General features: G+C 34.2%; 1 protein-coding gene across 1 annotated transcript in view; it reads right to left on the bottom strand.

Annotated features, from left to right (window-relative positions):
* CPNE8 (copine 8) overlaps positions 1-20,556 on the bottom strand; it is a 230,369-nt gene that overhangs the window by 173,160 nt on the left and 36,653 nt on the right. The window contains exon 4 of the mRNA XM_043563315.1: positions 282-385. Within this exon, the coding sequence (XP_043419250.1) occupies positions 282-385 (104 nt within the window). The remainder of the gene's footprint in view (positions 1-281; positions 386-20,556) is intronic.

Here is a 20,556-nt window from a genome sequence, read left to right on the forward strand (position 1 = left end):
ATCACTGAGGCTTAACATGGTTTGAAAGAATGTCCATATATACCATGCAGCATTTCTACATGGTTAAATTGCTCACTAATTTTTTAATAAATATATAGCCAAAAACCTATAAAATGTAAAGCAATGCTAGAGACAGTGCTCAGGACACTCTCTAAATAGAATTAATCTGGTTTCCTGCCAGTGTAATCTAGTATTCAGTGCAACCAGACCCAGCCTTATGTTACACAACTTGCCTTTAACAATCATTTTTTTTTTTTAATGCAAGTTATATCAGAACTTACAAGTCAAAGCGAAGGTTCTCCCTTTCCTCAAAAAAGTAGTCCAGGATAAATTTTCTTACAAAATCAGGATTTAAAGTATTATCAATTACTTCAGTCCTTCCAAACTAGAGAGAAAAAGAGAAAGAGAGAGGTTAAAATCAAGTCTTGCATGATTATTACAGTATACTACTTTGTAGTAATACAGTTCCTTGAAAACAGAAGCAAAAAATATCCCAATGGCTTGATAAAATAAAGTACCACCAAAAAGTCTTTGGAGACAAAATCATTCCCTCTGACTCACTCAGGGAAATCAGAAAAAATGAGGACTGAGTTCATTCACACTATTAGAAAAGCAGCTTCTGAAAATTCATATAACAAGCTGTAACACCTTCTTCCCTCCTCATCCTCCCCTCTTGAAAACCAAATCTCATTCTAGTCAAAAGAAGTTATTTCTCCCTTAAATTTTACTGTATCACAGATTATTTTTCCTAACCTAGTGTAAAACTAGGCCAAGCAACATATATTTTTACAACTGGAGGGGTCCAAGTATTCATACTCCAGAAGTTCTCCACACAAAAGGGTTCATCAGCTATGTTTTGGGGAGAACTTTCTTATAATCTAATATACACTTTAATCATGTGAGTTTTGTTTGGCTTTGCTTTAATTCTTATGGCATCTAGACAGCCAGATGAGGACCTATGATACTTACATGTTTTAAGCTAGTGAATTGCACTTTTGCTTAAAAACATTAAGTCTCTCCATCCTAGCGGAAGTGGAAAACAAGAAAAGACACTTTCTAGTCCCTCCTCTAACTGTGAAGGAAGGCCACCAGGCTCTGCTTCCAAAGACAGAGCGATATTCAAATTTTACATCTTTTTGTATTGGCTTGCATTCTTCCCCTCTCACTCCCATGGAATTCTAATAAGGGAATTTAAACCTTTGTGAACAGCATTATGCATGTCATTTTATCAGAGAACTAGTTTTTATTAAAGTTCATGGAAATACGATTTTTTAATAGGAATAAGAGAACTGTGATAATCCAGTAAAAAGTGAAGGTCATGTTTACATAAATTTTGATGATAAAACTATGGTACAAAATATTGATGACAAAGGATTTACTATGGCTATTGCTAACTAATTACCCCAAAAAGAACTAGTTTTATGTATCTGACAATTTTTTTAAATCATGGACCAATATCATACAGGTAAACCACAACCCAAGTAACTAATTCAGTATGTCCAAAATATTGAACATTTACTTTGAACAATAATAATAATAACAGTCACCATTTATTATTTACTTTGTTCCAAGTACTTTTTACACATTACTTTAACCATGAAAGGTAGGTATTATTAGCCCATTTTAAAGATGAGAACATTGAGGCAAAGGGCCCCAACTTTGGGCTACAAAATCTACATTCACTTTGGCTACAATATCTACATTCTTTCTAAGACCCTCTTCTATTTCAGAATAAAACATGTGATGCCCTGAGAAGATCCAACAATGAGCCTATCCAGGGTTTTCTAATTTTTAAAAAGTGGGAATAAGAACATGTACCAAGTAACCATGTGCTGACAGTGCCCACGCACCCCATAAGAGAAGTACAGAAGTCAAGAAGTTTAAGTCTGAAGCAGACACAGGCTGGGCCCTCCCAGCCTTTCTGTTGCCTGGAAGCTCCCCAGACCAAAGAAGAGAGCACCAAACAAACGTCCAACACTCTCAGATAGAAACCCAGCCAGTATCCATATTCCTTAGCACCCAAAACCCTCTAGTGGATTTTAACCCAAACTCACACTCAGAGGGAAGAAAAGAGAGTGAAATTTCCAAGTGCGAGCCCCCGGAGTTAAAGCCAACAATTTCCCAGGGCCTGAGCCATCCCATAAGCTTGTTTCCTAGGGACCACTGGCTTGTCAGCATTACAGGTAACTGCATATACTCTGCTATCTCAAGTGAAGATTAATAACGTAGCCATTAAATTTTTAGCTAGTCAACACAAAGCCCTGAAATTGCTTCTGATGACCTCACCAGTAACCTTCACACTGTGAAATCTAGTGGTCACTCTGACCCTTCTCACACTAGATTGCTAGCACCATGGGGACACTGCTGTCCACACTTTCCTTTCTGAAGCAGTCTTTTCTAGCTTTTGACACCACACTCCCATTTCTCTTCCCTTCCTAGATTCTCAGCCATGCAATCTCTAGTTGTCAGAGCACACTTCTAGGCCTCTTTATTTGTCTATATTCACTCTTCCGTTAGATTATTTTATCTGCTTCTTTGGTTTTAAATCCCATCTACATGATGATAACTTCCAAATGCAAGCATCAGCCCAGACTCACCTCTGAGTATACTCATGCACACAACTGCCTTCTTGGCTCATACATGTGGTTGTCTAACATGTCCCTCAGAATTATCACCTGACTTTAAATACTTTTTTTTATATCACAACCATACCCAATCTTGGTCCTTACCAAGTCCACCCCTTGTCAATAAATGACATCATCATCCACTCAGTTACTCAGGCCATAAATGAGAGTCATCCTTCTTAACTCCTTGTCTTTAACCCACTGACTCCTACTCATCACCACCTCATAAGCTGTCAATTCCAACCCCAAAACACACCCCACAGCTGTCTACCTCTCTCCATATCTCCTGTCAACAGCTTAATTACAACTTTTCATCTTTCTCATGGACCACCTCAAGGGCCTCCTAACTCACATCTTTGTGAACTCTTGCTCTCCCTCCAATTCTTCGCCCATATCACAACCAAAATAATCTTTTAAAAACATGTAAACACAGGTATGCAATTTCACCACCCAAAAAGTCTTTAATGGCTTCCCATAATACTTCTAATTAAACCTCTTCTCTTTTGTCTGTAGGACTGACCCTTGTCTACCTCATGAACTTCATCATGGGCCAGTATCTCCCCTTCCTCTTTATCCAAGCCTGTTGGCCTTTTAGATCCCTCTACTCACCAAATCCTTTCCCTCCTATAGCCTTTGCACCTGTTATTTCTTCTTCCTGGCATGCGCTTAACCCCACTCTTGCATGGTTGACTTTTTTCATCCCTTAAGCCTCTATTTAAATGTCAGCATTCTGGCTCTAAATACAGTAATGTTGGTCCCTTACCACTAAAATTATTCTCCTTCATAGCACCTGTTTATTCTTCCATAAAACTTGTATTTTGTAATTATACTTTTGTTTTAGAGTCCCCTCACTAGACAGTATGCTCCATGAAGGCACAAGACATGCATACCTGTTTTACTTACACCTATACAAAATTGAACAAATGATTAACTAAAGGAGATTTATAATATATTATTCAAAGAAAGAAGAATCAAGGATAACTCACAGTATAATACCAATTTTGATTAAAATATATGTTTATGTTGGGGCACCTGGGTGGCTCAATCGGTTGAGTGTCCGACTTCCATTCAGGTCATGATCTCACAGCTCATGAGTTCGAGCCCCACGTCAGGCTCTGTGCTGACAGCTTGGAGCCTGCAGCCTGCTTCAGATTCTGTGCCTCCCTCTCTCTCTGCCCCAACCCACTCGCATTCTGTCTCTGTCTCTCTCAAAAATAAACAGCAAAAAATTTTTTATAAATATATGTTTATGTTGATAGAAATAAAAATAGAGGAAGGTATACAAGAATGTAGAAATTATCATCCAATTGTTTTTTTATTATGCATTCTGGGTTTTCCTAATTTCTTCCAATGACTATGTCTTACTTTTAAAATCAGAAGCATAAAACTTTTAAGGAATGTTCTTGTTTTTTTTTAATTCATTCTACTATGAAAAGTGAAAACTGGCAATAATAAGAAATCACAGATACATTATGACTGGTTTAGCTTATGGGAAATATATTAGTTCTTTCCCAGAGGCTGGAATATATTAGCTATCAACTAAGTGATTAATCTTTTTGACTCGAAACCTAATTTGTCTCAGCTAATGCCTTATACTACTAAATAAGAAATTTCTAATTCCTTGGAAAATGTATATTCACATATAATTCTATGCAGATCAGAAAGGATTAAAATGTTGAGTGCTGGGTGGCTTAGTCGGTTAAGCGTCAGACTCGATTTTGGCTCAGATCATTATTTCAAGTTCCTGAGTCTGAGCCCTGTGACAGGCTCCCCAGTGACAGTATGGAGCCTGCTTGGGAGTCTCTCTGTCTTCCTCTCTGTCTGTCCGTGCCCTGATTGCACATGTACTCACTCTCAAAATAAATATATAAATTTTTAAAAAATAAATAATAAAAATAAAACTCGGAGAAAAGACAATTATTAATAACATTTATTGATGGTATACCCCAGGAAATAGCTACATTTGAAAGATTTGAAAGTTATATTCTAAAAAGTCTTTTTCTTGGGGTGCCTGGGTGGCTCAGTCGGTTAAGTGTCCGACTTCCGCTCAGGTCATAATCTCACAGTCCATGAGTTCGAGCCCCGCGTGGGGCTCTGTGCTGACAGCTCAGAGCCTGGAGCCTGCTTCAGATTCTGTGTCTCCCTCTCTCTCTGCCCCTCCCTTGCTCATGCTCTGTCTCTCTCTGTCTCAAAAATAAATAAAAACATCTAAAAATTTTTAAAAGAATAAATAAAAAGTCTTTTTCTGGGGTGCGTGGGTGGCTCAGTCAGTTAAGTGTCCAATTTTGGCTCAGGTCATCATCTCACAGTTCGTGAGTTCCAGCCCTGCTTCAGGCTCTCTGCTGACAGCTCAGAGCCTGAAGCCTGCTTTGGATTCTGTATCTCAGACTCTCTCTGTCCCTCCCCGACTTGCACTGTCTCTCTCTCTCTCAAAAATAAATAAACATTAAAAATATTTTAATATAAAAATAAATGAATAAAAAGTGTTTTTCTGAGTATCAACTACCCTAGATTGCCAGAAGTACCTGCAAACTTGACTACAATACCGTCTGGAACAATGAACATACACAAATACGAGACAGTCAAGCACTTTTACATAATTATACAGTATTAAGTTTCATCACCTTATAATTAGGAAAATGTGAGAAAAAATGTTATTTTCCTCTGCAAGTGTGAAAGTTTTCATTCATTTGAAAAAAGTAGGTAAACTTAATTTTGTTGGAAGATAAAACATTGTTTCTTGTAAAATTTTAACCAAAAAAACAAAAAAACCACAAGTTTTTGAAAAGTTTTCCTTTGTTTTATGCTTGAGCTAATCAGATAAATACCTACTTTTCCAATTTAGGAACAAATCCTGCAGAAAATGATAGACTGGAAATACTCCTGATTTCTAAATCAGCTAATTGTTAAAATGCTTCAAGGGAGGAGTATCAGAAGAACATTCATCTATTTATGGCACCAAGCAGGTGACCTTTGTTTTGAGAAAAATGTTCAGGAAGATTTAATATATTGTGAAGGTCCAAAACAGCCACCTAGTTCATGTTCATTTGTCAAATAAAGAAAAAGTGATGAAGGAAAAAGGTCATCTGGACTAGTGCACGTCTGTAATTTGGTTATTAGATTAGAATTAAATCTCAGTGGTGGTGATACACAGAGCATAGTCTCCAGAAAGCAGACAGGAAGACTAGAGAAACTGAGTATTGCAAAGAGACTATTAAGATAAATTCAATTTAAAAAGCTCAGTTTAGGACTATACATATCCACCCTGCATAAAGTACACAACACACACACACACACACACACACACACACACACACACACACACACAACTACCATTTGTATCCATTTCCTCTTGTATGTTAAACACTTGGATTACCAGAAAATCCATGGACCTCTTCCTCTGATGGAAAGAGATATAGTCTTCTTGTGTATCTCATCATACAAGACTTTTCTTTCCTTTTCTTTTCTTTTTTTTTTAACAGATCAAAGATCTGAAAGTCACTTAAGTATAAAAAGACAAGTAGGAAATCTGAAGGCTTTATCTAGGTGTTACATTATTATACATCATTGAGATGTAGTTATAGATGCAGATAAGAAAGTAAATAAACACACAGAGAAAATATTCTTGGTTAAAAAAGTATATTACACATACATGGCTTTTATTCACTTTTTAGGATCTTCTGATTTTAGGAATGAACATAAATCATTAGCCAACAACAAGAAAAAAAGCCACCCTGATCACCTCTCTATAATGGTTGCAAATAAAATATAGAAAGGACATTAACTCCATCAATTTTTTAAATTATAGTACTTTAAAACCTTAGTTAAAACATTTTAAGATGAAATCATACTCTAAAAAATAACAATATTTCAAGAAACTGAGAACCATGTCATTGCTTGCCATTAATTCTGTGATTAGTGACATGTTTTACCATCTGAAGAGAAAAAAAATGGACTCAATTTATCTGAGAGGTCCTTATTGGGAAATATGGGTTAATTTTTATCATATTATCAGTTAGATTTTCATTTATGAGGCAAAATATTTTTTAAATGAATTGAGTAGATTATTATTTTAATCTACCCAATTATTTTAAATTAGATTGTCTGAGTTAGGTTATTACCTAAATTCAATTGAAAATAAACTTGAAAATGTATTCACACTAACCCTGAAGTCTTTGAATATTTAAAAGCAGTTCTACACACAGATGTACAATAAATGTTGTTTATTCACATTCATTAGAAGGTAGACAATTATTAATTTCATATACTCAAAACTAACTTTTGATCATTATCTTAAAAATCCCCCAAAGGAATAATTCCTATGTTTTAATTTTCTCTTCTTCCTATAACTATTGTGTAAGATAGAGTTTCAAGCATGGTTTCAATGCTGAAATTCTTAAATTCTCAGTGTGTTTGTTTTTGTGAGTTTTATTCACTTTATTTTTTTTGAGAACTTAGCAAGAAAACAGAAACACTGCAAAGCTAAGTCTGGGAATTATTTTCATTCAAAAGTGATCAGAACAAACTTTTGCTTCTGCCAATGGCAAATTAGGTTGCTTAAGACTAACTTTTCCACTGAGAACAGCTAAAGAAATCAGACAAAATATTAAAATAATCTTTTTGGAGGCAGCAGAGAGCTGATAAAAAATTATACACGTGGAACCAAAAACCCAGAGAAAAGAGATGCCAAAAGAGGGGCCCTGTATTTGGAAAAGACGCCAACCAAACTGATTTCAGCAATCTCATCAAACTAGGGGACACAATGGAGTTTTTAAAAATCTCCAAAGGGGTTATATGCATGTTCATGCTTTCTTTCCATGTGTTTAAGTGTTTTTTTTTTTTAAATAAGGTAACAAAGGCTTTGAGTTGGGGCTCCAAGAGGCTGCATCAAGGAATAAGGACGAATCAGAAGAGAAACCCTGAAGAAGAATGAATCTCAGCTCAGAGTGAATCAAATCTAATATTGAATTAAAATAAATTTTTCCTAGTCTAGTTATCTCCCCAGAAAAAAAGTAAACCAACTCTGGAGAAACAAAAAAATCATCCAACACCTCAAGTATATCTCTAATTGTTCTTATATGATATTCAGCAATTATTATCAGGCATGAAGACATGCTTCCAGCTGTAATGGAGTCACTTAAAACAGACCAGCATTCGAGTGGAGAACCAGAAATGGTAGACAAATACACAAATGTATTGTTGGATGTTATTGCAGAGATGCAAGGGTATCCTAGTGCTGAAAGGCCCAATGCTAGAGAAAAGAAGTTAATTAACATGATCCCAACTTTTATCTGGAACAAGCAGTGACACAGAAAAGAGCAAGTCCACATAAAAATGGAGAGAGAAGCAAAGCCAGGAAATCTCAGCAACAATGAGCCATACTTTTGAAGACTGCACAACTGAACAGAAGTAGGACCCTAGTGAAGTTAGAAGGGCTATCTGAACCCAGGTTTCTTTAAAATTTCAAGAAAATTAAAGGTGTCAAGGCTCAATTACAACGTTATCATTAAAAAAGAGAGAGAGCGATTACAGAGCAGAATAATAAATATCTCTACAGGAAATGAAAGTATGCCAAAAGATATAATCAAAAACCAAACCAAAACTATAATGTAGTATTTCAAACAGAGCTAAAACACATACAGTCCTAAAAGAATTGTGTAAACCAGAATTAGTGGTACTGAGAAAGGAGGTGATATAAATCAAAGAGGAAATAAAGAGAAAATAAATAAAACAGCATTTTAGAAACAGAATAAACTAGTAAGGACCCAAGAGTAATCACAATAGATAAAGCCTTAACAGAAATTGGAAAAAAAAATATTTTTGTTTTTAAGAATCAAAAAGAAATGGAAAAAAAAAAGAAAATGAGAAGAAAGTAACAAATACTGAACAGAGGCAAAGTGGGCCTATCATAAAATAAGAGAAGCCCACAAAGAAGAAAATCATAGCAAGGAACAGACAAGTATAAAAAACTCTAATTCATTAGCATGTGGCTTAAAGAAAGATAAAATTAGTTTTTCTTTATAATTTTTGACAGAAATGCTTTATGACAAAAGAAAATGAGTAACATTTAATATACTTAAGGAAAGAAAACGTAATAAAAAATTTTATGTTCTGTATATTCAAAGCACACAAATTGTTGTTGACACACAAAAGAAGAATAATAAATATTGTTCCCATGAGCTCTTCCAAAGAATCTATTAGAGAATGAGCTTTAGATAACCAAAATTACTACAGAGATATTGACACACGGAGTGGTGGTGAGCACTACTTATAGAACCAAGACTAAATTAGGGCTAAAAGGGAGAAAATAAAGTATGCAATGGCAATATGATCTGCTAATGTTAATAGAATACAACATCACTCTAACTAACAAGTAGAAAAAGAACAAAAATCAAGGCACTAAGAATCAATGGGTGCTAACATCAAAAAAGACCAAAAACAAGACATCATTTGCTTCCTACTGAAAGTTCACACCATCACCTACAAATTTGCTAAAGGAACTGAACCCATGTCTGATCAACTTTCTGACATAATCTGTTAAATTGTAGAAATACAAAAAAAAGAAAAACAAAAAATAAAAAACAAAACCCATGAACTGCACTGCACCATAAGCATATAGTCAAAAAGATCCTGACTGTGGAACTACAGGTCAAATGGTCAAGTTTCTGTAACAGATAAGTTGTAAGAAAAACAAAGGAATGGAGGGAAAGCTGTACACTAAAAGACACAGAAAATACATACCATTTTTTGAAGTGTGCAAGCCCAAACTGTAATGTTGAGAAGTGCACACTTGAATAAAAAAACCATAAACACACTCACCGTTACTCTTTAAAAACAGAGTACTCTGATTGGGAAAGTTCATGGAAAAAAATTCTGAGGTGCTGGCAAAGTTCTATTTCTTGACCTTGTTAATGGTTACATGGGTGTTTGCCTTCTAATAATTCACCAAGGTTTTCATTTTTTGCATTGCTTTTTGTATTTGTTTCCAATAAAGCAACAGAGAAAAGTGAATGCAAAATAAGGACATCCCTCTACAAGAGTAGTCATTGAGACAATTACTGACAACACAACTGCAAAATCGCACCAACATAAATTTTAAAGGGAATTCTTCATATGAAATTAAAATGATGTTTGAGGGGCGCCTGGGTGGCTCAGTCGGTTAAGGGGCCGACTTCGGCTCAGGTCATGATCTCGCGGTCCGTGAGTTCGAGCCCCGCGTCGGGCCCTGTGCTGACAGCTCAGAGCCTGGAGCCTGTTTCAGATTCTGTGTCTCCCTCTCTCTGACCCTCCCCCGTTCATGCTCTGTCTCTCTCTGTCTCAAAAATAAATAAACATTAAAAAAATGATGCTTGAAGGAAACCTTCAAATGCACGAAGAAATGAAGAGCACCTAGTAAATATATGTAGAATAAAAAAGAATATTGATGATATAAAATAATAATAAACTATCTTCTGTGTTTACATTATATATATAGTATATATACACACACATATATATTTGTGTATATATATACACAATATATATACATAATGTATATATATACACAAATATATATATATATATACACATATATATGTACACACACATTATATATTAAAGTGTTTTAGGACTAAGTATTTTCTGGAAAGTTGTGACAAAACTAATTTATCGGATTCTAAAATATCAAGAAATTGTCATAGGTATGTTGAAATCTTTAGGGTAACTCCTAAAAATAGTAAAAGAAAGTAAAACAAGCTAATATAAGGGAAAAAAATATGTAATGCTAAAAAATTATTTAGTCAAATCCAAAGACGAAAAGAAATGAGAGATAAAGAATTTAAAACATATGAATAAAATTTTTAAAAGTTAAAAAAATAGCTAAATGGTAGGTTTAAACTGAAACATATTGGCAATCCCATTAACTGTAAATAACCTGAACACTTCAAATAAGATAAATATTATTGATGTAGATTTATTTTTAAGCCCAAGTGTCAGCTGCTTACAAGTAACACACTATAAATACAAAAACACAAGAAAATTGAAAGTAAATCGTGGGGAAAAAAAAGACAAACTATGCAAACTTTAAAGAAAAGAGAGCCAGATTAACTATTCAAATATCATGTGAAGTAGAATTTAAGAAATATTTCCAGAGAAAGAGTAAAAGCCCTAGACATCTTGTCTCAGGAAGGAAGGAACTGCTAAAAAAGAATGACAAGGCACATTTTTAAAACATACAGAAGCCAACTTGAAGGTGCTTCCATTTAGCAAATTTATGAAAATTTGAACCCCAAAATAAACGGTATACCATATAAAACTCCATTGAATAAGAGAGGAAGCCATGAGTCCACACTTATAAAATAAATGAATAAATTAAAAGTTTAATGAGGAAGGAGATATTTATATACTCTTAAAAAGTATCTCACCACACACTCGTTAACTACCTTCCCAACATAATTCCCAGAGTCTCCTCCCAAAATAAGTATTAACTACAAAAAAGGAAAGTAACTTTTGGTAGAGAAGGCTAGCAGACATCACTTTAATCAAGTGATCAAAAATAACCTAACCCAAACTGGGACAAATCAAAATCCTGTGCCACCAGATGGGATACAAGAAGAGCGACATAGTATCACCTCTGTGATATTTCATCCAAGGTCGCATCATGAAGGAAAATATCACACAAAATCAAAATGAGAGAAATTCTATACAGTAGCTGACATTCCATTTTCAAAAGTGTCAAGGTCATCAAAGTTAAGGAAAGACTAAGTATTCAAGATCAAAAGAAACCTAAAAAAATGACAACTAAGGCAACACACAATTCTGAATGGAATCTGTCTGCTCTAAAACGTATTATTGAGACAACTGGTGAGAACTGAATGGGGTCTTAGCATTTGGTGGTAGAAACATGTCAATGTCAATTCCTTAAGTCTCAGTATTATATTATGGCTATGTAGGAGAACATCCTTTGTGCAATAAAGTATTCAAGTGCTGTAGGTCATCATATTGGCAAGTTATTCTCAAATGGTTTAAAGGAAAAAAATTATTTATACATTTGCAACTTTTCTATAAATATAAGATAGTTTCCAAAAAAACTTTTAAAGATAGTTTCAAAATTAAAAAAAAAAAACAATAGTTTGAATCTGAAAGCTAACAAAAGTACAACATATCAAACTTGCTGGATATAAAGCTTCTTATTAAAAAAATGTAGCCTAAAATGCATACAGTTGAGGGGAGCTTGGGTGGCACGATCGGTGGGGCACTGGTCTTCTACTCAGGTCATAACCTCACAGTTCATGGGTTTGATCCCCACATGGGGCTCTGTGCTGACAGCTCAGAGCCTGAAAACTGCTTCATATTCTGTGTCTCCCTCTCTCCCTGCCCCGCCCCTCTTCTTACTCTGTCTCTCTTTCTCAAAACTAAATAAACATTAATTTTTTTTTAAACTGCATATAGTAGAAAAGAAAAATGACTAAAAATAAATATTGTTATCTACTTGAAGAATTTAGAAACAGACCAGCAAATTAAACCCCAACAATGTGAGGAGAGTAACAAAGATAATTGCAATAATTAATAAACTTAAAACAATATATTAAATAACCAATAAAGGCAAATATTGATTCTTTGAGAAGACTAATAAAGTTGATAAACCTCTACTAAGATGCATCAAGGGGAAAATAAGAGGGAAAATACAAATTATCAAAGTCAGAAAGTAAAAAGGGCATCATTATAGAATACACAGAAATTAAGCACATCATAAAAGTATATTATAAAAAACTTCACACCAATGAGTTTAAGAATTTGAGCAAAACAAATTCTTGGAAAAACATAGCACACAAAATTGACAGAAGAGGAAATTGATACCTTGGGTAAACATATATGAAAGTAAGGAAATGAATCTGAAATTAAAATACCCCACAAAGAAATATCCAGGCTAAGAATGCTTTAGCAGCAAATTTTTCCAAACATTTAAGTATAAAATTAACCTTTCATATATTCTTTCAGAGAACAGAAAAAGTGGAAATACTTTCAAGTAAATTAATGAGACTTGCCTAAGCATAAATAACAAACTCTAAAGTCTATCATAAGAGGGGCGCCTGGGTGGCTTAGTGGGTAGTGTGTCTGACTTCAGTTCAGGTCATGATCTCGCAGTTTGTGAGTTCAAGCCTGGCATCAAGCTTGCTGCTACGAGCGTGGAGCCCGTTTTGGATCCTCTGCCCTCTCTCTCTCTTCCCTTCCTCCCCTCTCAAAACTAAATAAACTTTTGAAGTCTATGACAAGAAAGGAAATTTATAGATCAATATCACAACATAAATTCAAAATTCTAATAAATATTAGCAAAACATAGCAAGCAATATATCTAAAAGGAAACACATCATAATCAGTTGGTTTTATTCCATAAATATATTTAACTGAAAACCAAACATGTAATTCACCACATTGACAAAATAAAGAACAATAACATAATCCTCTCAATAGATGCATACCTGAAAACTTTACCCCTAAGATCAGGAACAAAACAAGGATGCTTCCTATCACCACCTTTATTCAACACTGTACAAAAAGTACTTGTCAGTGCAATAAATATCATGATTAGATAGGAAAAAATAAAATTCTAATGTGTAGATCAGCATAATTTATGCAGAAATTTTTTAAAAATCCACAAACTATTCTTAGTAAGTTGAGCAAGGTCACTTCAGAGTTATTATCCAAAAGCTAAATTATATTTTCTATATCACAATAAAAAATAAAAAGGAAAAATGATGAGTTACATTAAAATAAAAATATCGAATCACTAAAGGAAAATAAAACTAAAGATGTGCAAGAGCTCTACATAAAAAATTACCACATATTAAAAGAAACTAATGACAACTTAAATAGAGGGGTATCCATATTCATAGGTCGTAAGGCATACTATTTCACATATTTCAATTCTCTGAAATTGATCTACAGTTTCAACACAATCTCAGATCTCATATGTGCATATGTATGTGTGTAAGCTGGCAAATAATTCCACAATTTCTGTGGTAAAGTAAAAACCTAAGACTATCCTAGAACAGGATTCAGAAAATTACAGCCCCTGAGCCAAATCTGGCCTGCTGACTGCTGAATAAACTAAGATTCTTTGGAGCAAAGTCATGATAAAGCATTCATGTATTGTCCATGGCTGTTCTCATGCTACAATGGCCAGAGAGATCATAGGGCCACCTAGCCTAAAATATTTATGCAGACCTTATTTACATCTGGTCCTTTACAAGGAAAAAAAAGAAAAAATGCTAATCTTTGGCCTAGAAAATCTTGAAGGGAAAAAAAAAACTCCAAAGCACAAACAACCAGATTTAGTTATTAAAACAGTTATTAAACATAGTATACCACAACAGAATCCTAACAAGGCCATCACGTATACAGTCATTTCATTTATGATAATGGTAATATGATTGTGCAGTGGAGAAAGGAAACTTCTTCAATTAATGTTCCTGGGTCAATTAGATACCATATGGAATCAATGTAAATTTTACCTCAAACCATACCCAAAAATTAATCCCAGAGGAATTGTAAATCTAAATATAAAAGTTAAAACAATAAAACTTCTAGAATTATAACACTGGGGAACATCATCATGGTCTTCAAATAAGAAAGTTTCCTCTAACAGAACAAAAGCATAACTCATAAAGGAATAGACTGCTATGTTGACCTAAATTAAGGACTATTCATCAAAATACACAGTTCAGAGAGTAAAAAATCATGCTGCAAAAGGAAAGAAGACATTCGCAAGACATATTCGCAATAAAAATTCCTATCCCAACGATATAAATAACTCCTAAAAATCAACAAGAAAATGGGAAAAACAACAAACATGCACTTCATAACAGATAGCCAAATGGGCATGAGGCCTGACAAAGGGTGCTCAGCCACATTAATTAGCAGGAAGTTAAAATCCAAACACGATATCTTTGCACATTAACCAGAATGGAACATTAAAAAGACTGGCAATACAAAGCATTAGCAAGAATGCTTTGCAATGAGAATGAGACATGGAAAATTCTGGAAAATGATGTGATAGTGTGTACTGAAAATGAAAATATGCACACCAATGGAGATATCAAAATCCCTGATTTCAGATCATATTACCAACTTACAGTAATCAAAACAGTATAGTACAGGCATAAAAACAGACACAAAAATAAATAGATCAGAATAGAGACCAGAAATAAACCTATGCATATCAATTAATTCACAACAAAGGAACCAAGAATAAACAGTAAGTAAAGGACGGTCTCTTCAGTAAATGGTGGGAAAACAGGACAGTCAAATGCAAAAGAATGAAACTGGACCATTATCTTACACCATATGCAAATCTAATTCAAAATGGATTACACTTAAATTTAAGACCCGAAACCATAAACTCCTAGAAGAAAACATAGGCAGTAAGCAATTTAACATGGTCTTGGTGATAATTTTTTTCAGTCTTACAACAGAAGCAAAAGCAACAAAAGCATAATAAACAAATGTCTCAAATTTAAAAGCTTCTGCACAGCAAAGGAAACCATCAAGAAAATGAAAAGGCAACTTACTGAATGGGAGAAAATATTTGCAAATCATGTATCTGATAAGGGTTTAGTAACCAAAATACATAAAGAACTCCTATAACTCAATGGTTAAAAAAAATCGATCCAATTAAAAAATAGGCAGAGGATCTGAATAGACATTTTTCCAAAGAAGGCATACAGATGGCCAATAGGTACATGAAAGTTATCCTACATCACTAAGTATCAGGGAAATGCAAACCAAAACTATAGTGAAATAGCACCTCACACCTGTTAGAATGGCTCTTATCAAAAAGATAAGAAATTACTAGTGTTGGGGCAGATGTGGAAAAAAGAGAAACCTTTTACACTATTGGTGGGAATGTAAACTGGTGGAGCCACTGTGGAAGACAGTATGGAAGTTCCTCAAAAAATTAAAAATAAAACTATCATATGATTTAGCAATTCCGTTTCTGGGTATCTATCCAAAGAAAACAAAAATACTAACTCAAAAAATTACATGCATCCCCATGTTCATTGCAGCATTATTTACAATAGCCAAGGGATGGAAACAACCTAAGTGTCCATCAGTGAATGAATGGATAAAGAAAGGGTTATACTATATTCTACTATATTTAGTAAAATATTATTCAGCCATAAAAAAAGAAGGAAATCTGCCATTTGTGACAACATGAATGGACCGTGAGGACATTATACTAAGTAAATAAGTCAGACAAAGACATATATTACATGATCCCACTTATTTGTAGAATATTAACAAAATAAATAAAAAAATAAATTTAAAAAGCTCACAGGTACAAAGAACACATTGGTGGTTTCTGCCAGAGGCAAGAGAGGGAAGCGAAAAATATGAGTCAAGGAGGTCAAACAAATTATCCTATAATGTTAGAATTCAGGATAGTGGTTTAATCTGGAAGGAGAGAAGGGCACAATCAGAATTGCTGGATTGCTGGAAGGTTCTATTTCTTGCTCTAGGTGGTGGTTACATGAATGTGTTCACTATAACAAATTATTATGCCGTATTATTTTCCCTTTGGTTTGAGTATGTTTTATTTCAATAAAAAGGTATATTAAAGGGGTGCCAGGGTGGTTCAGTCGGTTAAGTGTCCAACTTCAGCTTGGGTCATGATCTTGCAGTTCAAAGGTTCAAGCCCCACATTGGTTTCTCTGCAGTCAGTATGGAGCCTGTTTGGGATCCTCTGTCCCCCCGGGCTCTCTGCTCCTCCCCTCCTCATGCTCTATTTCTCTCTCTCTCTCTCTCTCTCTCTCTCTCTCTCTCTCTAAAATAAATAAACATTAAAAAAAATTTTAGTTAAAAAAAAGCATATTTAAAAAAAGAATAGAAATTCAGCCATTAATAAAAAGGAAATTAATCCTGCCATTTGCAAGACAACACAGATGAAATCTGAGGATATTATGCTAAGTGAAATAAGTCAGTCAGAGAAAGACAAATACTACATGATCTCACTTATATGTGGACTCTAAAAGAAGCAAAGCTCATAGAAACAGAACAGACTAGTGGTTGCCAGGGGTGGTGCCAGGAAAAGTGGTCAAAGAGTACAAACTTCCAGTTATAAGATGAATAAGTTCTGAAAATGTAATGTATACAGAGTGACGATAGTTAACAAAACTATTTTGTAAATTTGAAAGCTGCTAAGAGTCAATTTTTAAAGTTCTCACCATAACACACACACACACAAATATATATAATGGGATGTGATATATGTATGTGTTAACTTGCCTTATTTTGATAATCATTTTACAATATAAGCAAATATCAAATTATTACATTGTACACTCTAAACTTATATAATGTTATATGTCCATTATATCTTAATAAAGCTGGAAAAATAAAAAATAAATAGCAGGAAAAAAATAACTCAAGACCAAAATTATTCTACTAATTCTTCAACTAATAATCAATCAGCAAAGTTCTATCAAAGTATGATTCTTATTCAATGGGTCATAGAACACTCATAGAGTTAATCGACTTTCCCTGAGCCTTATAAAGAATGGACCACTTATATTAAGCCACCGCTTTTAGTTATCTGTAACCAGGAATATTTGTCCATCTACTTTACGTCCTTTTCTAAAGAGAAAAATTTCAAGGCCCAAAGGTCTCTTTCCAACACTGGTGTGGCTGACCTTGGGAATTCAAATGAGTGTATAGGGTATCTTCCTGAGGGGCACACAAAATATTTTTTGTTAAAATAATAATGCTATAAGATTGACTATATACACCATCGAAGATACTGGTACTACAAAATTCTTTCAACTGTATGCCATGCAAGTGTTCTTGTAAGAGAACCTCACATGTCTTCCAGTACAATCCCCTCAAGCAATCACAGTGAAGAAGTCATGACATATATCACAAGAATCCTTCAAATGACAATGAGAAGAATACAATCTCTGCAGATTGAATGCTCAACAGTATATTGTCCTTAAGATCTTTTTAAAAAAAGAGAAAAGAAGACTAAACAAAACAGAATGTTCAGTTGCTCTGCAGCATGAATCCAAGAGCAAAGGTGGTGTCAGTAGCCATACAGGACCCTCAGGGGCTTAGTTAGCCATAGTGCATGCCTAAAGATTGTAGGGAGCTGCCAGTCCTATATCAATAACCTTAGATGGTTCAGTCTAATATTTTTTATAGAACAAAAAGGAGAGGATGAAACTTATATCCCCTAAGCTTCAAGAGGTAAATATGTTTTCAATGGATGCTATAATTCACATTCCAAAGTATATAGTTAAAGTTATGATCAGGAGCTGAAGAACAAGCACTCATGACTAGTTAGTGTACCACATAAATGTTCTCACATGAAAAATGTGACCTTTACACCCAATGATCTACAGGGGTTGTTCCAACTCATAAGTTCTGAAACCATGAGAGTTGAGTGTGTGCCTACGTTTGAGGGTATCCTCAAAATTATCCTTTTAACAAATATTAACTGAGCACCTTGTAAGAACAAAGCCCTATCCTAAATGCTATTGTGCAAGAGATTGACCTTTAAGGAGCACTGAGTTAAGAAGTGAAGCTGAGATTCCAAAGACAGTATGTTCACAAAAAAAAAAAAAAAAAAAAAAAAAAAAAAAAAAAAAAAAAAAACACTGATATTTGTTGAATGATATAAAGAAGAAGGTGACAAGGACCATGAGAAACATATAGAAATTACAGAATTTCAAAGGGGCAAGGTAGAAATTCTAGTTGTGAAGTTTAGAAAAGTCAAATAGGTAAAGTATTATTTAAGCTGGGCTATGAGCAATATTCTCATCATTTCTGAATATGTTTGTGTGTTCATATATTATACATATATTATTCAGTATGGAGATAAATACATGTTAAAATAGCTCAAAGTCAGAGGAATGGTTCAGAAGCAGAGACAATGTCAAATTACAGTAATCAACCTGTGGCAGTAGATTTGCCTCCAAACTGTGATCGCTGAGGATTATAAAAACTTCAGCTTGCTTTCTTTTATCACATACAAACTTAGAGAATCTGAAACTAACTCTATAATTTTAAATATTTAAAAGTAATTCACAGGGGAACCTGAATGGCTCACTCAGTTAAGCATAGGACTCTGGATTCCCGTTCAGGTCATGATTTCATGGTTCTTGAGATTGAGCCCCTTGTCGGGTTTGGCACCAATAGCATGGAACCTGCTTGAGATTCTCTCTCTTTCTCTTTCTCTCTCTCTCTCTCTCTCTCTCTCTCTCTCTCTCTCTCTCTCTCCCTGCCCCCAAAGTAAATAAATACATAAAGTCTAAAAAAAAAAGAATGTTACAAAAAAAAGGTAATTCACAAAATAGATTACCTATGGATAACTAAAATTTAACTCAAAGAAGTTAATTGCAACATTTTCAGAACCTCTCAAAGTTAAGTGTGCATCCTCAGGGATAATACTTTGCAGTTTCCACTTGCCACCAAGAGGTTTTCATATTTTCATAATTCATGGCACTTAAGTATCATTTCTAGCTCCAAAACTGTTATGCACTGAAATATAATTTTAGTTTTAAAAGATCAATTACTTCAAGAGCTTTTGATAATTCATAGTCATTAGAATTTATATAAGATATGCAGGTAATTCTAATAGTGTCAGATATAATTTTTAAAATGCAGATTTCAACTACAGATCAATTTTAAATATTTTTTTCCATCTCTTTATTTGGAGCATTTATTTCAACATATTTTAAGCTCCTTTTTTTTAATCCTTGCTATCTAAAGATAATTCATCCCAGAACATAAAATCATATAGCTAATTACTATGTATTTTTCCAGAATATAACTAAATTCAAATACAAACACAACTGCTATATTACGACACAGTTGTGATACCTAAATCAGCATATTGATAGTATAGATACACTAAAGTTGCTGGTAAAATTCTACCATATTTTACATGCTCCTTGAGGCAGAAATACCCTCTATTTAAAAATCTAACCCACCATTGCAACCACATAACAGGCACTTAAAAATATGTCAAATTGATAAATGGGTGGATGGATTTAAAGTTATTAATAAAGTATCTATAATATTGTTTTGCTTATCTGATTCCAAATATCTTGAGTGTAGTTACCACAGTGATTTTTGCTGTCATCTTGTAAAATAATGTTCAATACTTGAAAGATGATTGGAAGAACTGATAAAATGACTAGAAAACTCTTTTGAACCCTACAGTCTCATAAAAAAGCAGACTAGTTAGGAAATTAGAACTGACACCAATTTCATTCCTGGTGAATCAGTCCAGCCCGTTTGAATACTTCCAGAAATAGGACATCCACTCTAGTGCCAGCATACAATTCTAGGAACTGTGGCTACAGTTCCACTATATCCACATACATTCCACCGTGGGATACTCTAAGTGTTACAAACGTCTCCTCATATTCGATCAAATAATGTCTGTCTCTCCATCTTTGAGCCAAATTTTTTTTGTTTCCTCCTTGTTTGTTTCAACATCAAGTAAGTGTACTCTCGTTTTCTAAATGAAAATACATTAAGATTTTAAAGACATTTATTATGAATAGAGTCTTTGCATTTTTTAGATTAAACATTCCTTTATTCCTATGGCATAGCCTCTATCCCTTTCTTCAAGATGGTAACCCTCCTTAAATACATAGTTGGCATTTGGGGGGTCTCAAATGGAGGACTGAGAAGTAACACTCCAGATTTGCTCCCACCAGAGCAAAATACAATAGAATCTGATTGAATCACATGAAATTGCCAACACTCGACCGTTTTTGACATGCGAAAATGGCAATCTCATGTAGTTCAACATAACAGCATTATCTTCTTTGATGCAAGCGCTGCACATCCATCACCACATCCTCAGATTGCATTAGCCTTTTAGCAGCTGCGTAACACCACTGCTTCATATTAGGGTTGAGGCCAAGTAAATCCCATAGGTCATTTTCCCATC

This window comes from Prionailurus bengalensis, chromosome B4 (genome assembly GCF_016509475.1).
Source record: "Prionailurus bengalensis isolate Pbe53 chromosome B4, Fcat_Pben_1.1_paternal_pri, whole genome shotgun sequence".
Taxonomy (NCBI): Eukaryota; Metazoa; Chordata; class Mammalia; order Carnivora; family Felidae; genus Prionailurus; species Prionailurus bengalensis.